The 18,724-nt window shown below is 39.3% G+C and overlaps 1 protein-coding gene across 7 annotated transcripts in view; it reads left to right on the forward strand.

The window, feature by feature from the left end:
* The window catches only part of SGIP1 (SH3-domain GRB2-like (endophilin) interacting protein 1), a 226,544-nt gene that overhangs the window by 148,846 nt on the left and 58,974 nt on the right, over positions 1-18,724 (forward strand). For 3 of the 7 annotated variants that reach the window (XM_011994958.1, XM_011994956.1, XM_011994957.1), the window contains 6 exons: positions 60-145; positions 3,748-3,840; positions 6,444-6,518; positions 8,650-9,150; positions 15,923-16,050; positions 16,994-17,120. In XM_011994958.1, coding sequence (XP_011850348.1) covers positions 60-145; positions 3,748-3,840; positions 6,444-6,518; positions 8,650-9,150; positions 15,923-16,050; positions 16,994-17,120 — 1,010 coding nt within the window. Of the gene's footprint in view, positions 1-59; positions 146-3,747; positions 3,841-6,443; positions 6,519-8,649; positions 9,151-10,903; positions 10,985-15,922; positions 16,051-16,993; positions 17,121-18,724 lie in introns of all 7 variants that reach the window. The other 4 variants (XM_011994960.1, XM_011994959.1, XM_011994961.1 and 1 more) reach the window with 2 other exon arrangements.

The following is an 18,724-nucleotide window of genomic DNA, read 5'->3' on the forward strand; positions in this document are numbered from 1 at the left end:
TTTTGAGTATTAATTTTTGAGCCCTTTCTCCGTATTTTGCCTTAATGTGTGTGATTTAGCAAAAAGCCTCCTGATGACACTACGGCCCTTGCTCCTCTCTTTGGCCCACCACTAGAATCAGCTTTTGATGAACAGAAGACAGAAGGTAGGAAAAGAAACTCCATATATTATAGATTTGTTTTTTCTTTTATTGAAGTACAACTTTTCTAGATTAAATGTATGTATTTTGAGGTATATTTTAAATATATTATCTTCATGGGAAAGAAAAGTTTCAACATAGGTGTGCTGTCAAGAACAGAAGTTTAGTTGGCAAATCTGTATTATTTTAGGATTGAAACATTACTAACAAGCTCGTTCTTCAAAAGAAATCAGTAAAAATTACTGCAAATCTACACAAATCCCTGTCACGGAGTAAACACTCTGGGAACCAGACCATCATCATTTGAGGTATCAACAGAATCACAAATGGAGACAGACCTTCATACACCCGTCATTGTCGCTGTCGTTGGGATCTAACCTCCCTGACCACATTTGCTCTTTCCCACCTCATAATGAAGGCTTCAGTTGGATTGCTCACAACAGTCATTGTTTGCTGCCTGAAGACCCAGGAATGACCTTGAATCATTTAGAAACTTAGAAACAAGGCCAGGCGTGGTGGCTCGCTCCTTCAATCCCAACACTTTGGGATGCTGAGATAGGATTGTTTGAGCCCAGGAGTTCGAGACCAGCCTGGACAACATATGGAGACCCCATCTCTACAAAAAAAAATTGTTAATTAGCTGGGCATGGTGGTGTATGCCTGTAGGCCCAGTTTCTCGGGAGGCTGAGGTGGGTGGTTCACTTAAGCCCAGGAAGTCAAGGCTGCAGGGAGCTGTGATCACACCATTGCACTCCAGCCTGAGCAGCAGAGCAAGACCCTACCTCAAAAAAAATAAAAAAATAAAAATAAAACGCTACTGAAGGAATATCTTTATTTTTGCCATTATTTTTGAGTTTACCTAGTAAATATTTATTCCTAGAGTTAAAGATTTAACTTTTTTAAATTAACCATGTTTTTGGATGGCTGTAAATACTGTGTACTTTACTGATATAAAATCAACTCTCTATAAAATGCATCTTATCTATTCCCAAAATGTGTTTACGTCTAATGCATGTATCTCCAGTAGCTATGTTTGGTAATATAGAACGTTTTTATAAAAATTATTTGACTTAGGGGCACCATGGTAAATGTGTAATAACATATTATCTTTCTAGGACCTATTGGTGAAGGTCTTAAGTGTTAAAGATGGCAAGAATTAGAAGCATAATGGGTAGAATAAGCTACATTAACAAAGACACCTCAAGTACAATAAATTAAACAAGATGGAATCTTATTACTCTTTCATATTAACAGTCTAGAAGTAAACAATATAGGACTGGTAAAGTAGCTCTGCTGTCTTTAAAATGCTACTTTTATCTCTGGCTCCAAGGTGGCTGCTGTAGCTCTCCTCCTCTCCCATTCAGAAGAGAGGAAGTGGGGTGAGGACCACTGGAACTCACTGCTAACTATTCTAAGAGCAAAACTAGAAGAGACACAGGTCACTTCCTGCCAAACCCCACTGGAGAGAATTGGGTGCCATGTAGCCAGCTGAAATTCTGTTACTATAGAAGAACTGGAGAATGAATTCTGGGAGACAGCCATCAGTCAGCCACACCTGAATATTTTCAATGATTTTGTTAGGAAAATGTACAAAGAACATTTCTAAATACTCCTTTAGTGATATAAATGCCCATAACTTAGAATCCCTATGTAAAAGTGGCCTTGCAGTGAGGCTATCAGTTTCCTTATTAACTCATCTGCTATCAGTCTCACTTTTAATGATATATTGTATGGTTACTGGAGAGGGGATTTGATTGGTTGCACCTAAATCTGCCCGTTTAAGGAATCCCATAACTATATGGAAACTTTATATAAAGAATAGAAATCATTCTTTAAAAATCAAAGCTGTGCTCCACATTGAATTCATGAAGAAAATGCTGCTTCATATCTTTGGAGAATGTTTGCGTTCATGTTAAACAGAGCGAAGACCACCTCTAAGGCCTGTGGTGGAGAGGAGATACCTACCTAGACCTGTCTGTGATTGTGGCCTCAATTGTTCCAATTGTTCTTTAGATGATTTCAGCCCCTGAACTTCTGTAAAGTTCCTGCCTTTGCACCAGTCACACTAGCTTTTTCAATACCCACACTTCCCTTTCGTATCTACTCATTCTTCATTAGATCGATTCATCTTTTTCTTTCTGTTTTCCTTTTTTTTTTTTTTTTTGACAGGATCTCACTGTCACCCAGGCTGGAATACAGTGGCAAGTTCTTAGCTCAATGCAGCCTCGACCTCCCACAGCGATCCTCCTGCCTCAGCCCCCCGAGTAGCTGGGATCACAGGCACATGCCACCGCACCTGACTAATTTTTGTACTTTTTGTAAAGACTGGGTCTCACCATGTTGCCCAGCTGGTCTCGAACTCCTGGACTCAAGTAACCCTCCCACCTCAGCCTCCCAAAGTGCTGGGATTACAGCTGTGAGCCACCGTGCCTGGCCTAGAAAGATTTTTCTATCACTAGTTGAAATGGTCTGGGGAAAAAAATATGTATTTTAGAGTTAGGTCTGCTGCATCAGATCTTAGCTCTTCTGTTTTTACCATGGACACTTCATTAAACCACTCCAATCATTAGTTTCCTCTCCCATAAGTGGTACTGGTCTCAACCACATGGTGGTGGTGTGAGTATTCGAATAGATAGTAATAGCTACTGGCCTTGTGATACGTGTTTTATATACATTTTATATATACTATGTTAATATATCTTTCTTTCATCTGTTAATTCTCTTCATAACTCCCTAAGGTTGCTTTTATTATCTCCACTTTACACTAAAGGAAGGCAGCGCAGAGAGGTTAAGCAACTTGCCAAGGTCCTACAGTCAGTGCAGAGGATAGATTCAAACCGCATCCAACTGACTTCTCATCCTGTGCTAGACGACATAATGAATGACAGGAGTACTTGCATAGTCCCTGCCACAGGATAGGGGCTGAGAAGCACTAACTATTTGCATTGTCATAGCTATTTTTAAAAATCAGAACAGAAAGCAGAAAGAAAGAGAAGAAATGTTAAATTAAGTGTCCTTAGGCCCAAAACCTAATTGCCCTATGTTAAATGTCTAAGCACTCATTTTTCTGGTTCTTTTAACATATTCACCAAGCGTTTTTAATTTCTTTTTATGATGCTGTAAAAGGTTTATGTAAAAACCCTGTAGAACCCTTCAAGGATAGGAACCACTGCATAGAATGCAGGCATTTCGGTTTTGAAGCATATTCATAGGAGGCTTTAAATAAACAAACTTACAACAAAACAAGTGTTCATGGGGTTAATGTCTGGATTTTCAAATGGGTACCTGAAACAGAGCCAGTACATGTACTGATACTCAGAATGTCCTTAAGTGACCACCCAGGAAGAAAATGCAGATTCTGCTCTGAAAGTTTTTATGTAGCTATATGCACACACACAGATACTCCTCCCACCCACACTCTCACCACACTCCTATTTCTATTCTCTGCTTGAAAAGAATAAGGAGCAGCACATTCCTAAATTAATGTTTTAGTACTGAGACAAGAGGAAAATAATTTTGTAAAGCTCGAATTGAAATTGAAATTTTAAGTTCTAAAGTATGGGGATTTTTTTTAATTCTCCCTGGGAAATCTTCTTTTTTGTTTCCAGTTCTTTTAGACCAGCCTGAGATATGGGGTTCAGGCCAACCAATTAATCCCAGCATGGAGTCGCCAAAGTTAACAAGGCCTTTTCCCACTGGAAGTAAGTTACGTGTTTGCTCTGTCTGGAAAAATAAGTGACTCATTTTACTGTCTGTCTGCATAGTGAAATATGCATAGGCAACTCTTAGAAAGTCTACGTAAGCAACGTTAGAACTGAATAATATTAAGAAGAGATGTTATTCTAACAGACTTTCAAGTTAAAGAACTCAGGGCAGCTTATGAAGACAGGAAGAAAATAATACAATAAAGCAAATTATTAACCTTGAGTCATAGCCTTTTCTGAAATCCCACATGCTTATTCATTCATTTATTCATTGTATATATGTAAGAATAAGAAGCAAGTGAGCTAAAGAAACTACTGCGTTCCGGGCATTAAGCTATCATATAACACAGAGGTGAACAAGTCTGATATGGTCTCTGCTCATCCTATAGAACAACTGAGGCTACACGGGACAGAAAGAACATATTGATAGAAAAGAGTGACAATTGGGGAACAAGAGAACTGAGGCTATATGGTAGACAGAAGCTGAGACAGTAGATCAGAGTAAATGTATGTGAAAGTTGCCATCAGTCTGGCTTCTTCCAGCATGACCCAGGTGGCTGGGAAAGGAGGTCCTGAAGATCTAGATAGCCCTTCACCGGTGGTGGGTTGGGCTATTTGGACTGAATGGATGGTTCATCAGGCAAAGTCACCCTTCTTACAGATTTATTGAATTCCCTTTTCAGTATACTGCCTCTGAAGCATGCCGCCTGTGGAAGGCACTCTTTGGAGAACTGGATTTCAAAAAGATGCATTTTGGGAGGAGGGAGATGCAGAGGGTATTTTTGCTCCTTTGGGCTCACATACAGACCAACTAATACTTTTTCCAGTTCAGTATCTCCAGAGCTTGCACCTTGGTGCCTAAACGTGATCCTGAGAATTAACCGAGGGGATTCATAATCAAAGGCCGAGAGGTTGTTTGTTGGAAATATTATTGCTATAAAGCCATGTGATCTAGCCTTTCCAAAGATGTTTCTCTCATTAAACAGGATAGGAAAAACATCATTATCAACAATTTTTTAAAAACTTCTGAACTTTGAAAAATATATTTTTAAAATATTTGAACCACAGTGGCATGATTTTGAATGCTTTTCCCTGCAAAACAAAACCAGTGAAAAAGCTGTAACTTCTTTGAAAAGCTTTCTTTACAGACCTGAGCTATACAAGTGATCCCTAGAAAACCCTTTCCTAAATGCCAAGAAAGTAAGTGAATTGTTTATGGGGATGATGTATTGGTTTTAACTATTGGTATTTCAGAGTTGTGAGTCTTAAGTGCTGTGGTTGCACTTAGCACCATGCAGACTGTTGTTTAATTGATGTGCATTGTATCATTCTGCTCATTTTGTAGTTGCAGCATATGTTTTCTATTTTAGCTTAGTAGGTTTTTATAGTATTTTATTTGTTTTTACGGTATTTTGTTGATTATGACCTTGATTTTTGGCAGAGATCCTTAATCAGGAGCAGAGCCCCTGATTGACTGTTAACTTCTGTGGGAAAATATGATCCACTAGAGGTGTAGTTTTCAGAAACTCATAACTAAGATTAAGCACCACATATTCCTAGGCTTTAGGATGAGAGTTGTTAGTCATACTTATTGTGTGGAAGAACAGGATGCTACCTAAAAATAATAAATAAAGTACGCGAAGGGGAGGAGGAGGGAGGAATGACATGAAAAGCTTCTTCCTAATTTAGTCAAGTGGAAGGCACCAGCAAGCACTCCCCAGCCATGTGCCCACCTGCCTCCCTCTGCGTTTAGGTTATGAGAGAGTGGACGGCATTCAGATTCACAGCTAAACTTTGGGATGGCCTATTGAATTAGTGTGAACTCTTTGAATCTACCAAATAGGGCTGGTGACAAGAAAACATACACTGGAAGAAAGAGGAAGAAGAAATGAACCCATTGAAACAGTAATTTCAAACTTTGCATAGAAAGTTGACAAGTCCAACTCAGAAGGGTGAATCTCTTCGTAGGGACCATGATACTTGTTTTGGCTGTAATTTTTGTCAAAGGAATCTGTTCATTCTTCCTTGACCCAAGGAGTTAGTTTGCTTCTAACTTTAAAAAATGTACTAAAATTTAAGAAATATAATTTTAAGAAATCTTTCCCAACTCAATCCGGACACCAAGATCCTGACTGGATTAAAAACCCCTCACAGGAGCCCCCACCCAACCTGTTATTTCCATTATCAAACCCTCAACTGTAACTGTCAGCTAATATGAGTTCATTCAGTCAGTCATAAATCCCTTGAGGCCAGAGGCTATTTTTATTCAACCCTATGACCCTAGTTCCTAGTACAGGAGGTAGGACATAGTTGTCGCTTGAGGTTTGTGTGTTGAATCATATTTAAATGAATAAAATGGTGATATTATTATTATTGTCCAACATTCTTTTGACATTCTCTTGTTCTCATAAAATGGAAGAATCTGAATGGGTTCTGCTTCAGTTCTTTGGCTTCGAACTTTAAACAAATAGACCATTGATTGCTATTCCATTTCCAATAGCAGGAATATAACTGAAAGCCCAAATCCTGCTTATTTAAAGTGTGTTGTATAGCTTAGGAAGAACATGACCAATGATACTTGATTTCTCATCTCTTTGCAGCACCTCCACCACTGCCTCCAAAAAATGTACCAGCTACCCCACCCCGAACAGGATCCCCTTTAACAATTGGACCAGGTACGCTTTTGTTTTTTCAGTTCTGGGATGACGTGTCAAACAGAGCAGTGGCCCTGGATGAACATGCCCTTGATGTGTTGAAAACTGTAGGCTACACAAAAACATTACAATGTTGACATTTAGTTTTGCTTCTATTAGAATTTCTTATGCAGACTTATTTTAAAGCACCACTTCCAGGTTTCACACAAAAAAAATAGTAATAATTTCTCAATTAATTTTTCCTTGGTATAATTTTGTTGAATGAGGGCCATTTTGTAAAATGAAAGAAAAAAAAACTCAATATGGAAAGTCATTGTTTAATTAACCCCTCACTTCATTGGATCTCATTTTAATGATTTACAAATTCATAATCTCAAAGCACAATTGGTATTTTTTCAAGACAGTTTTGCTAAGACTGAAACTATCTAGTCTATGAAGACATAAAATGGTTCCTAGGGTGTGCAGTATACTGGTGGTGGGGAAATTCTTTTTCCAGTAGTCATTCAAGTATTTATTATCCCATGGCAAAGAGATATGTGAAGACTATGAAATACGGCAAGGAATTGCTACATGCCTGTAGACAGATAATGCTTAAGGCATATCTTTACCATCTATTAAAATCAATACTATGTATTCATACAACTTATAGTCTGCCAAGTCTTACTAGACTAGCAAGTCAAAAGTAGTAATGGCTGTTTTATGTGCCTGGGCCCTTAGAATGTGGTTCTTTATCACCTTCGGAATTCTATTGCAGCTTCATCTTTTGCTATTTATGCAGCCTGGTGAGTTTGATAGCTGCAGAGTAGGGCATTCATCAACAAAAGCAAAAGCAAGATGTAGTCATTTATGAAATTTATATTGACTCAAACCCAATAGAGAGTCATCCAGAGCTTCGTAAGTAAAGATGTTTGCAGGTTTAAGACATTTTGGCCCCTTGTATTTCCACAAATTGTGTTAGATATAAATATACCTACTAGCACAAGATTATAAATATTGTGGACCATGCAAAATGCTTCCCCATTTATCTACAGCTTGGAACCTTGAAAGTTAATTCCTTTCAAACTAGAAATACAGAAATACTAAGATGGCTCATATAGTCCAAAAGTTATATAAAGGTAAAGTGACTTCTGATCATGCCTTCCAGTTGTTTAGGTAACAATTTGTAATGTGAATAATCTCAGTTTTTTAAAAGTGCAGTTCTTCATACAGAGCTGTAGAAGACCGTTTTTAATTTTTTCTCTTATTATTGCTATGAATGAGAAGGAATAGCTTATGCTAATATTTTAGCAAAACAGAGACTTTTCGGTATCATGACATCCTATAGATAAATATCACAGTTATGCCTATGATGTTGACAGGTTAGACTTAATGAGAAAATAAATTACTTAAAATTTTTTAAATTATTTTCTTCCCTATTAAGCAGGTATATATGTGACAGTTGTAATAAGTAGCAAATGCCTCCTCAATAATCTATGTGTGTATTGTGTGTGGGGTGTGTATATCTGTGTTTGTAAGTATCTTTGTGGTGATATCTTCTTAATCTTTGCACTGTGTTTCTGGTGTTTTTTAAGGTTGAGGATATACAGCTAAATATGATGTGATCACTTTTTTAAATTAACAAATATTATAATCAGTTTCACCAAAGTCTTGATTTAATATACGAGAGTAGACAATCTTAATAAAATATGAGGCCAGCTTTCACTTCTCAATTCTTTTTATGTTGTGTGATGTGTATTTTAGTAGGTCAGATTTTCAGAAGGGACCTTGCTTTTGGAATTTGCAGTCCCAGAGCGTGTACTTCTCTGTGAATCTGACACTGCCTTCTCAAATTGATCATACTTTGTGCACCTGTGAGGAGCCTTTGAGAGCAGTATCATGCACGGCATTTTACATGATGGTCAAAGTAGCTGGCTTGTGCTCAGCTTGCGAAAAAGAGTAAATAATAGCATAAAAATATGATGCTCACTTTATGGAGAGGGGATCTTTCCCCTCACCTTAGGCTCCTAATCCAATAAAGATATTTTTACATCATGAAGTACGCCCACTGAGGCACCTCACACAGCAATGTATTTTCCAGTCTTTGACTCCCTCCCTCACTCCCTACACAAATAATAAGTCAATTAAAGTTTAAAATCAACTACTTTAACCACAGGAAATGACCAGTCAGCCACAGAGATCAAAATTGAAAAACTACCATCCATCAATGACTTGGACAGCATTTTTGGGCCAGTATTGTCCCCCAAGTCTGTTGCTGTTAATGCTGAAGAAAAGTGGGTCCATTTTTCTGATACGTCCCCGGAACATGTTACTCCGGAGTTGACTCCAAGGGAAAAAGTGGTGTCCCCACCAGCTACACCAGACAACCCAGCTGACTCCCCAGCTCCAGGCCCTCTCGGCCCCCCAGGTCCCATGGGCCCCCCAGGGCCTCCCGGGCCTCCTCGCAATGTACCATCGCCGCTCAATTTAGAAGAAGTCCAGAAGAAAGTCGCTGAGCAGACCTTCATTAAAGATGATTACTTAGAAACAATCTCATCTCCTAAAGATTTTGGGTTGGGACAAAGAGCAACTCCACCTCCCCCACCACCACCCACCTACAGGACTGTGGTTTCGTCCCCCGGACCTGGCTCGGGCCCTGGTACGGGGACCACCAGTGGTATGTCTTACGCTTGAGTGTGCTTCTTGTGCCGGGGAATGGCCATGGCTGCTGCAGTGTGAGCAACACCCTCCTTCTGCCTGGCAGCTGGCTTCAGAGCTTCAGCCCTCGCTCCTCCGGTCTGGGTGTCCTGTGGCCCTGCAGCATGTCCTAGTCCATCAGATGGTAGATGCTCACAGTCATGGTCCAAGTCTGTGGATGTGTCCTGCCTTGCACTCTCAGCCCTTAGGTGTGCCCTGCCGTCTACCGTGCAGTTAAGAGGTCTTGATTTCTAAAACAAAGCTGTCATGCCATTGTTTGGAATTCAGGAAAGTTCTAGGAAGACAGATTTCACATAGAGTGGGTTTCATGTTAAATGTCTGATTTCCTTGTCGGATGCCCCCACAAGGACACTAGGTTTTGTGGGCCAGTGTGTTGTGTGTGTATGTAGGCAGGAGGAGGCGGGTGGGTTTCTTTTTGTTTTTTTTCCAATTTTTTTCTTTTCTTTTTTGGTTGTGGAAGAACCACGTTAACCCCTCTAATTTCTTTAAAAAGATGTAAGGTTTGAAAAGGAGATTTTAGGAAAAGGCAAAAGGAAAAAAAAGAGAGATACATATATTGCATCTGTAATCTCATCAAGCTGTCACTGAAGACAAACTTGTTCTCTGTTCTCACCAGTTGACACACTCATCAGGCTATGAGGTCAACTCTAAGTGTGGTGACAGGTGATGGACTCTATGCCAATTCTGACATTGAATTTTATTTTTTTTTTCCTTATTTGAAGCTTCATTTTGTGTGTTTTAATTATGGTAACACCTACCATGCATACTAAAGCAATATCAAGATTTTCAAATGCATCTTCCCCCATATCATTTTTTCCACTCTTGCCCAAATTTGTCTGACAACACCCCCCAGTGCTTTCCTTCCTGTGCATGTGGGTTCAGTTTAGGGGCCTTCAGGGGGTGCCATGTATTTGTTTTTCATTTGCTGTGAAAGAGGCAATAAAGTGTAAGGTACTTAAATCTAGTAAGAGAGAAATTCTAATATTCAGTCATCATCACTGCCTCTTTCAATGAGGTCTTGCAGTACTTGCTCTGTGCTTGCAAATTCTTCTGTGCTTAAAGTGACAGTGTCCATGGTGATCAAGAAGAGGGCTAGGAGTTCACCTGTACTGCACACAAAACCAGTGTTTTATATCTTTAGGTGTGTATGCCTCCAGGTCCTCTTCCTCCCAAAAGGAAAACTATTCAAAATCAGCAAGTATTTTTACCATAAGACCTTTGGGAGCCTTTATTTTGCAAACAATAGAAACTACAGTTTCTTGTCCTGGGCACCACACTGTTTGTTTGTTTGTTTCTTTTCTTTTTCTTTTCTTTTTTTTTTTTTTCCCCAGACAAGGTCTTGCTCTGATGCCCAGGCTGGAGTGCAGTGGCACCATCTCAGCTCACTGTAACCTCCGCCTCCTGGGTTCAAGCGATTTTCCTTCCTTAGCCTCCTGCGTAGTTGGGATTATAGGTGCGTGCCACCAGGCCCAGCTACTTTTTTCAGTAGAGACAGGGTTTTCAGTAGAGACAGAGTTTCACCATATTGGCCAGTCTAGTCTTGAACTCCTGGCCTCAAGTGACCCACCTGCCTCAGCCTCCCAAAGTGCTGGGATTATAGGCATGAGCCACCGTGCCCAGCCCTAAATGCTTTTTGGCCCTAAATGCTTTTTGTGCATTATTTCATACAACACCACCGTGTGGTAGACACTGTTATCTTTCTCATTTTACAGATGGGAAAACTGAGGCTCAGAGATGTCAAGTAATTTGCCCAAGTTTACAAGCTGGAGGCAATGAACTGGATTCATACTCAGGTTTCTCTGATCTGGAGCCTATGTTGTTAACCAGTGTGGTCTCCAGGCACTTTTGTAAGGTTTGGTCATAAATATTCCAAACTTATTTGACTACTGACACCCATCTACACTGCACAGTGTCATCAACAAGATCACCTAAAGTCTTCTCTCAAAATGTACTCGTCTGTGCTCCTCTAATTCTAGAGGGTTACAGCATCCATCTCCATCCCTCTATTGTTCTTTTAGGTCTTTGGGGAGATACAAAGCTCCTTATCTATCTGTAAAGATAATAAAGAATGAGTATGTAAATCCTCCAAACCACAAACCCAAAGATGTTAGTTGTCCATTATAAAAGAGGGGTGTGTACTTTTATTTTCTATGCAGCTCTCCTAAGCCAGGCTCTCAGACTCCTGAAAGGACATTTAAAGAATACCCACCTCCCTCCCAGGGTAGGCCACAATGCTCTCCTCAAAGGAAACACCTTTATCAGGAGTAGAGAGGACAGGTGGCTTTGGTAATTCATCTGTGTTTCATCTAACACCTTTCATAAAGCTCTCGAAGATATTTGTTCATTTGAATTTATCACTAATCTAATTAGGAAGAAAGGAACTTTTTGTTTTCTTTCTGGAATTTTTGAGAGTTTTGTTGTGACTTTAATGTTTAGCTTCCATACCCGTATTTGAAATTATTTTAAAATGTCACCAGTAAAGACTTCATCTTAATAATTGAGCTGGAAAAAGCTTGACTTTACTGGTATTAGAAGATTGGATTTCTAAGTAAAAGATTGAACTGGGTTACTGAAGCATGTGAATAAATAAAACTCTGCAGCATGATCTCCTTAATTAAGTCCCAGTTTATTTGCTGCTTAATCTTTTATTGATGGAACATTTACAAGCTGGAAGAAATATAAATTTAAGATTGAAACAGTAGGGTATGGCCTCATGTTTTAAAGATTAGCAATGCTTCTCACTACCTGCTTTTTATAACATCAGGCCTGATGAAACTAACTTTCTTGCACTTCTCGAAGCATATTTAATTGTATACCATTATGCACTCACTTTTAAAATGTTATCTACAGCAAAGTGACTGTCACTGACCAAGTATAGACAGTACTGATAACCTTGTGAATCAGAAGAGGCACCTGCTGTTGAAAGCAGTTGGAAGTTAAGAATTTGCTCCAATAACTTCAATTTCCTTATGGCAAAAGTTATAAATACCTATTTTGGCCAGAACAGCACTTTACTGGAATGCAGACGCTGGTTCTTGGCAAAGGCTATCTCTTCTCCCATGGGGGTTGTGTGCCAGAGGCCGGGGGGAAAAGAGTTTTGTTGGCTTGCACCATGTTTGAGGGCCAGGGAAAGAAAGGAGTAAGTAAAGAAAGAATGTTCAGTGCAACATTTTCCAACTTTGTAAACTAAAGATGTTACATGCAAACACACAAGTCAATAAACAAATTAGTCTGAGCTACCTGGGGTTGAATTAACTGAATATATTTCCTAACTACAAGTCTTTTAGAGCAGCAATGTCCAATACAGTAGTGCCTAGCCACATGGGGTTATTTTAATTATAATTATAGTTGCTTAACATTAATACAAAAAGTTCATTCTTTAGATACAGCAGCCACAATTCAAGTGCTCAGTGGCTATATGTGGCTAGCAACTATCTTATTAGACAGTTCTAGAATATTTTCACCATTGCAGAAAGCTCTATTAGTAATGTTTCAGGGCTTTTAATGTGTTAGTCATCAAAAAGGGAAACATAGCATATAATCATTTACATACATATTTAATGGTTTGTTCAAAGAAATGGTATAATTATGGTGTAAGAAACACAACTTGGGAAAGGTTGTTTAGTTCTTCACATATCTCAAAGTGCATATGTTTTAACTCACTTGATTCTCCCAGCAACAGCACGAACTATTAGCCTCATTTTGTGGATTAGGAAACTGAAGCTCAAAAAGGTAACTTAGCTGTAATCACAAAGCTAGTAAGTAGCAGAGACAGGATACGGCCCCAGATCTGTTGGATTCCACAGACTATGCGTTGACCACGTCTTCCAGCTACTTCCACTGCTCCAGCCCAACACACACATAAAAAAAGAAATGAAAGTGGAAGCGGTAGATACGTGGTCTTTGGGGGTTGCCAAAGAAATTGATTAAACCACCTTGAGAACAACAAATGGATTGAGAGCATGTCAATGGTTGCCAACCTTTTTTAACTCACAAAACTCAGTGTTTTTTGGGGTTTTAAAGTTAAACCTTAAACAGTGGTGCTGTCCAAATCATTTTCCAGCATTGTTCTGGAAATAAACACTTTTTAAGGGGGAAACGAAAATGCAATTGAAAATTGAAGAGTGAGGATAGAGATGTGCAAATGATAGCCATCTACACTAATAAAATGTGAAACAGTTGAGTAATTTCACAAAAGTATGTGAAGCCTTAGTTCAATTGTGAAATACCCCTCAGGCCCTGAATATCCTCTGCTAAGCCTCAGGGTTTGGTCAAGCAGGGTTTTAACTGAAATATCCTTGTCCTTCTAGCTGCAAAACAAATCAATTACTTCAATTCAGTACAGAAAAAAGTGATTTCAGTGGGGCATCCATAAAGGAAAACAATTAACTTTTCAATGAACAACTTTTTTTTAACTTTTTAGTTGTATTTGTATCAAAAAACACAATCTTAATCATCATCATCAGTATCTACTACTTTCTATTTGTGTAGCATTTTATATAGTCAACATTTTCATAAGCATTTTCAATTTTATTTGTTACAAATACCTTGTAAGGTAGGAACAATGTCTCTTAAAACAAGGAAGCTGAGGTTTCAGGCCAGCAGGGCCAGAACTCAAATCATCTGGTTCTTCATCCAGTGTTTTTCAGTATTCCACACTGCCTTGGTGGTGGCTCCTTAGTACTTTCCCAGGCATCACTGAAAGGAGTTGAAAATTTTTTTTGTTCTGGAACACGTAGGAAAAAGATAAAGAGTTGGCTTTTTTATAGAATTATTCAAAAGACTATTTCTTGGAAACAGACCTACAGATAGACATTTTGGGCCTTTCCTATGGCATGGTTTTCACAAAGCTAAATAGAACATCTCCTCCTCCATCACCACCAAAAAAAAAAAAAAGTTCTGAGACTTCACTGTTTAAAGATTTATTGATCTCTATGCTGTTGCTTCTGTCTTCTGAAAATATCCTGGGTGTAAATCTACTAACATAATAATCAAAAGAAAACTTTGTAGTGGGGCCTGTCAAAACATACCTTTTTTTAAAGAGAAGATTAGCCAAAGACTAAAAACATCTATATTGAGAGAGAGATGTGCAAGCCAAGCAAAAATAAGAACAGACTTTATGCAAAATGTGGGACTCTCCACCACAGTCCATCTCAAGCTATAAGAGATTGCATTTAAGGGCGTGAGCTTCGGAGGTACATACACAGTTTTAGCTACATGACCTTAGGCAAGTTACTGAACATCTCTGAGCTTCAGATTCTGCATAGATGCCTAACAATACTTACCTCTAAAGCTTGTCAGGTGAATAAGATAATACGTGTAAAGTGCTTAGCATAGACCCTGGCCCAGTAGAGAAAAAAAGTAAGAATACAGGTGGTAGTGGTAGAGGAAGGTGGAGATAGAGAGGGAGCGGGGGTAATAATTAGTAGGTTTCACACTAATGTGATTACACATAGAATAAACAGCACAGAGAAACACACTCAGGATTTCAGATTATTTAAACAAAAGGCACAAGGTTTAATCCCCCAGGGACTCTCTTAAAACACAGCAGATTTCTGAAATTATAGGTTTTGCTGCTCAACTTCAAAGCTTTTGAGAGTCTGAGAATTTGGAGACTGAGATGCTGATATAAAAACTCTCCAGAGAGCCCAGTTTTGTGGTGTGTTGTTTGGGAGGTGGTAAGGGGGTGGCAGGTATGGGGGATGAAGTGTGGATATTTTCCCAGGGCAGGATTTCTTAGAATTTTCTTGGGATGATTTGAGACCTGTGTTTCTAACGGAAGTGACAAAAACCTCAGGAGCAGTCGGAACTTTTCTGAACAAGAACGGTTTGAACATTGATTTGACTTTTTAAAGGTTTTTAGTAAAGTTTCCCTGTGTCTCTCACACATATGACTGAAGTTAGGCAGATTCCTGAATCCAGAGACCCCACTGGTGTGCTGACTGATGTGCATGCCAGCCTCTGTGTGTCTTCTGTGTTTCATGCGCTTGTCATTGACAGCCAGAAAAGTAAATCCAAGAGGCTCTTTCAAAAATCATCGTGGGCAAACTCTGCATTGACAGATTCCCAAGCAGCCTCCTTCACAAAATAAAATCCTCTAAATTCAGTGCATTTCTGTTATTAAGATTCTAAATACAAAGTATTCATGCAACATCTAATTTATTTTCTTGTATTTTGTCTTTTGCTTACCATCCAGTGTTTGGGTACATTAATAAGGTTGGCGCTCATAGTTTAACTACAGTCAAAAGCATAATTCTCTTAATCACATTTGAAGAAGAAAAACCTAAAGTGGAAAAAATCATTCATCTTCCTTCAAGTTCTAACCCCCATTTTCATCTTGGACATAAACAAATTCTAAATACATGCAAAATGCAAGAGAATTTATTATGTGTTTAGTGTGTATATGATGATAATGAAAGGCACCTACCACGCAGCCGAGAGTCTTAAGACCTTACCTTCTGTCACAGAGCAATAAAAGGATTTACCTTTCACTGGGTGTCACATGACAACAAAAGGCAATGAGCTTCTGCCATCACCCGTAGTGGAACTGAGTAATTTTTTTTCTTTATTAAGAAAAAAAAGAGAAAAAACAAAATGCTACAGTGTTTAGTGTAGTAACTGCCAAGGCAAAAAAAAAAAAAAAAAAGTGTCCGGGACTGGCATTGTACTGTGATAACAGCGCTTTGGCCCCCTGTGTTTCCAGCCATTTTTAATACCAGCTTGTTTTTCAGGTGCATCATCCCCTGCTCGACCAGCCACTCCTTTGGTTCCTTGCAGCAGTACCACTCCACCTCCACCCCCTCCCCGGCCTCCATCCCGGCCAAAGCTACCACCAGGCAAGCCTGGAGTTGGAGATGTGGTATGTTCCCTTCTGCTCTGACTTGCTCAGAAACAGTGAGAATGACAAACAGAAGCTCCAAATGCCTTCAGGTCTAAGCGTTTAGAGAACTTGTACAAACAACCCTGACAGGTGGCATCTGAAAGACAGTCACTGCGGTATGAGTGTACATTTCAACCCTCCTCAAATTTCTGCCATCTTTCAAGCCAAGGTCTAAAATGACAGGCATGGTATGCTTGGGCCCTCATCTCCGCTACAGTGGGTTAGATGCAAATGATGATAGTAACATTCAATAGCACTAAATCCTTTAGAAAGAGAGCTGTTTCACAATATTTGTCTGATATTAGAAAACTCCAAGAGAGGGCAAATCCTGGTTTCTGATCCCACAATGCAGATGACTTATTGATAGTAGGCACACTATGTGAATATACAGTGAAGGGGTGGTGGCTTGGGGAATTTGTTGCAGAAGTTTCTTGCCGTGTGTTTTAAGGCTGAGGAGTGGAAAACATTCTGTGTGAACAATTAAGAGAGACTTGTGGCAGAGGTAGATTTCTTTGGCATTTGCACACAGGAGTCACAAACAAATGATGTCCATAGTATTTGGCTGAGCTAGCACAGTACAGTATTTTTGTATTTTGTTAGCTTTAGATGAGTATGAACTCTCACTCTGTGTTACCTGCTGAGTCCCTGAGGGCATGTGAGTTCGGTGCTGAAACAGACCCACTGACCGTGTCACAGATCCCAGCTTCTCTAAGCTCAGGTTTAGCATATTATGGTTTATCGTTTCTCCAGCTCCATTCCACAAACTCTTGTATAGATATAATTAATTACAGTGTAAAAATGGTGTCGTCTATTCTTTAAAAACCTAAGTTGTCGTATCTGGGGCTGGGAGACATTAACAATATGGAACAAAAATGTTGCAACCTGTGTATCTAACTTTTCATCTCTTTTCTTCTCCTTACAGTCCAGACCTTTTAGCCCTCCCATTCATTCTTCCAGCCCTCCTCCAATAGCACCCTTAGCGCGGGCTGAAAGCACTTCTTCAATATCGTCAACCAATTCCTTGAGCGCAGCCACCACTCCCACAGTTGGTAAAAATTCTCTCCTCTCTTTTAATCCGTTTGTGGTTTTGACTGGCTATTTTTAATTGTCTGAAATCCCCAAGGCCCTGTGTTTCTGGTTGAAATTGTTTTGCTGTGTGTTTTGCTACTATTACCTGACTCTTCTTTTAAAACCACCTTCTCAGCAAAGGAGGCAAAGTGCTTTACCTAAGCAAATAAACAAATACAAGAACATTAATGCCTGTGTTTTGCAGGAATTTTCTTATGCTGTTCCATACAGAGCTATTCAAAAAATAAGGAAGAAATCGCCAAGGAAGGTCTTGTAATTTAGATATTATTTCTTAAATACAAATGTCTCCTTTGAGGGGAAATGTTTGTTTAAATTCCAACCATGTACCACATCAGAAATCACAAAATTTAGAACCTGTATTTTCTTGAAGCTTTCATTTCTTCATCATTTTTGGTTGTCCTTATGTTGACAAATGGTATAAACATCGGCATTGTGAGACCTGAGCAAACTTTTCGACATTTTTTTTTCTAGTGCTTTTCAGTGATGTGTGGTCAATTTTCCCAGAGAAATAAGTCGTTGGTGGCATTCTCAGGAAATGCCTTTATGCCTCTTTCCTTATGCTGTGATGAAAATGAAGAGTTGAGAATGGCTGTTCAGCTGGATGGTTTTCCAAGGTTTCAATGCTTCATTTTGCCTGGAGCATCATTCCCCTTTCCAAAGCTGGTCTCTCTCTTTTTCCACCTCCCAGCAGGAGACAAGGTCCTGTTGCCTCTCTCATTTTTGCATGGTGTCTCCCACCTAGGGCTTTCCCATTCCATTTTTCCCATGGGATTCCCATTCCCCACTGTCTTCCTTTGTTGTCGGAACTCCCCTCCGGCTCTTCCATAGTGTAAACCACTTGGCCCATCCCACACTGCTTGGGAGAATGGTTAACTAAAGCTAAATAAGTTCCTTCTGCTACTCTTGGAAGAGTAGACTGCACAGTTGCCTATGTGAGAAGTAGCTTGATCAAAGTCTGAAGCCCTTCTGGAGAAAGAACTGCCTATTTTCCCAGAGAAGTAAGTTAAGGTGTGCCTCTTAAGTCCCCCAAAGGGAATTTAAACTACATCACATGCTTTATATTTTTAATCAGATCCTCCCAAAAGAACCTTTCAACTTTGGTGAAAATAGAGCCAGCTACCTAGTTTCATGTGAGTTAGCAACAGACAGATATTTAACATTATTTATGTAGCCAAGTTTGTTCCTGTCTGCAACATCAATTGGGGCAATTTAGGGCTTCCTATCTTTCAATGCCTAGTAACTCATTTCCCTCTGTTTTGTTTGTTTGTTTGTTTCTGTAACTTTTTTTAAAATTCTATCTCCTTAATACTTCTTGATTGCTATAAGCCATTCCCCACGCTGTCACTCTTTTTCAAGATGAGTTGTTTCACCTCCTTCATGTGATTTGCCTTGTTGGTCAGAGAGGAAAGTAAGAGTAAACTGTCACTCAGAAACCTGGCCCCAAGTGACCTCAGATAAACCTGTAACATGTTCTTTCAATGCACTGTGATTCATAGAGAAAACAGCACACACAAAGAATTTGAACTGGCCAAGCACAGTGGCTCATGCCGGTAATCCCAACACT

Source organism: Mandrillus leucophaeus, unplaced genomic scaffold (assembly GCF_000951045.1).
Source record: "Mandrillus leucophaeus isolate KB7577 unplaced genomic scaffold, Mleu.le_1.0 Scaffold464, whole genome shotgun sequence".
Lineage (NCBI taxonomy): Eukaryota > Metazoa > Chordata > Mammalia > Primates > Cercopithecidae > Mandrillus > Mandrillus leucophaeus.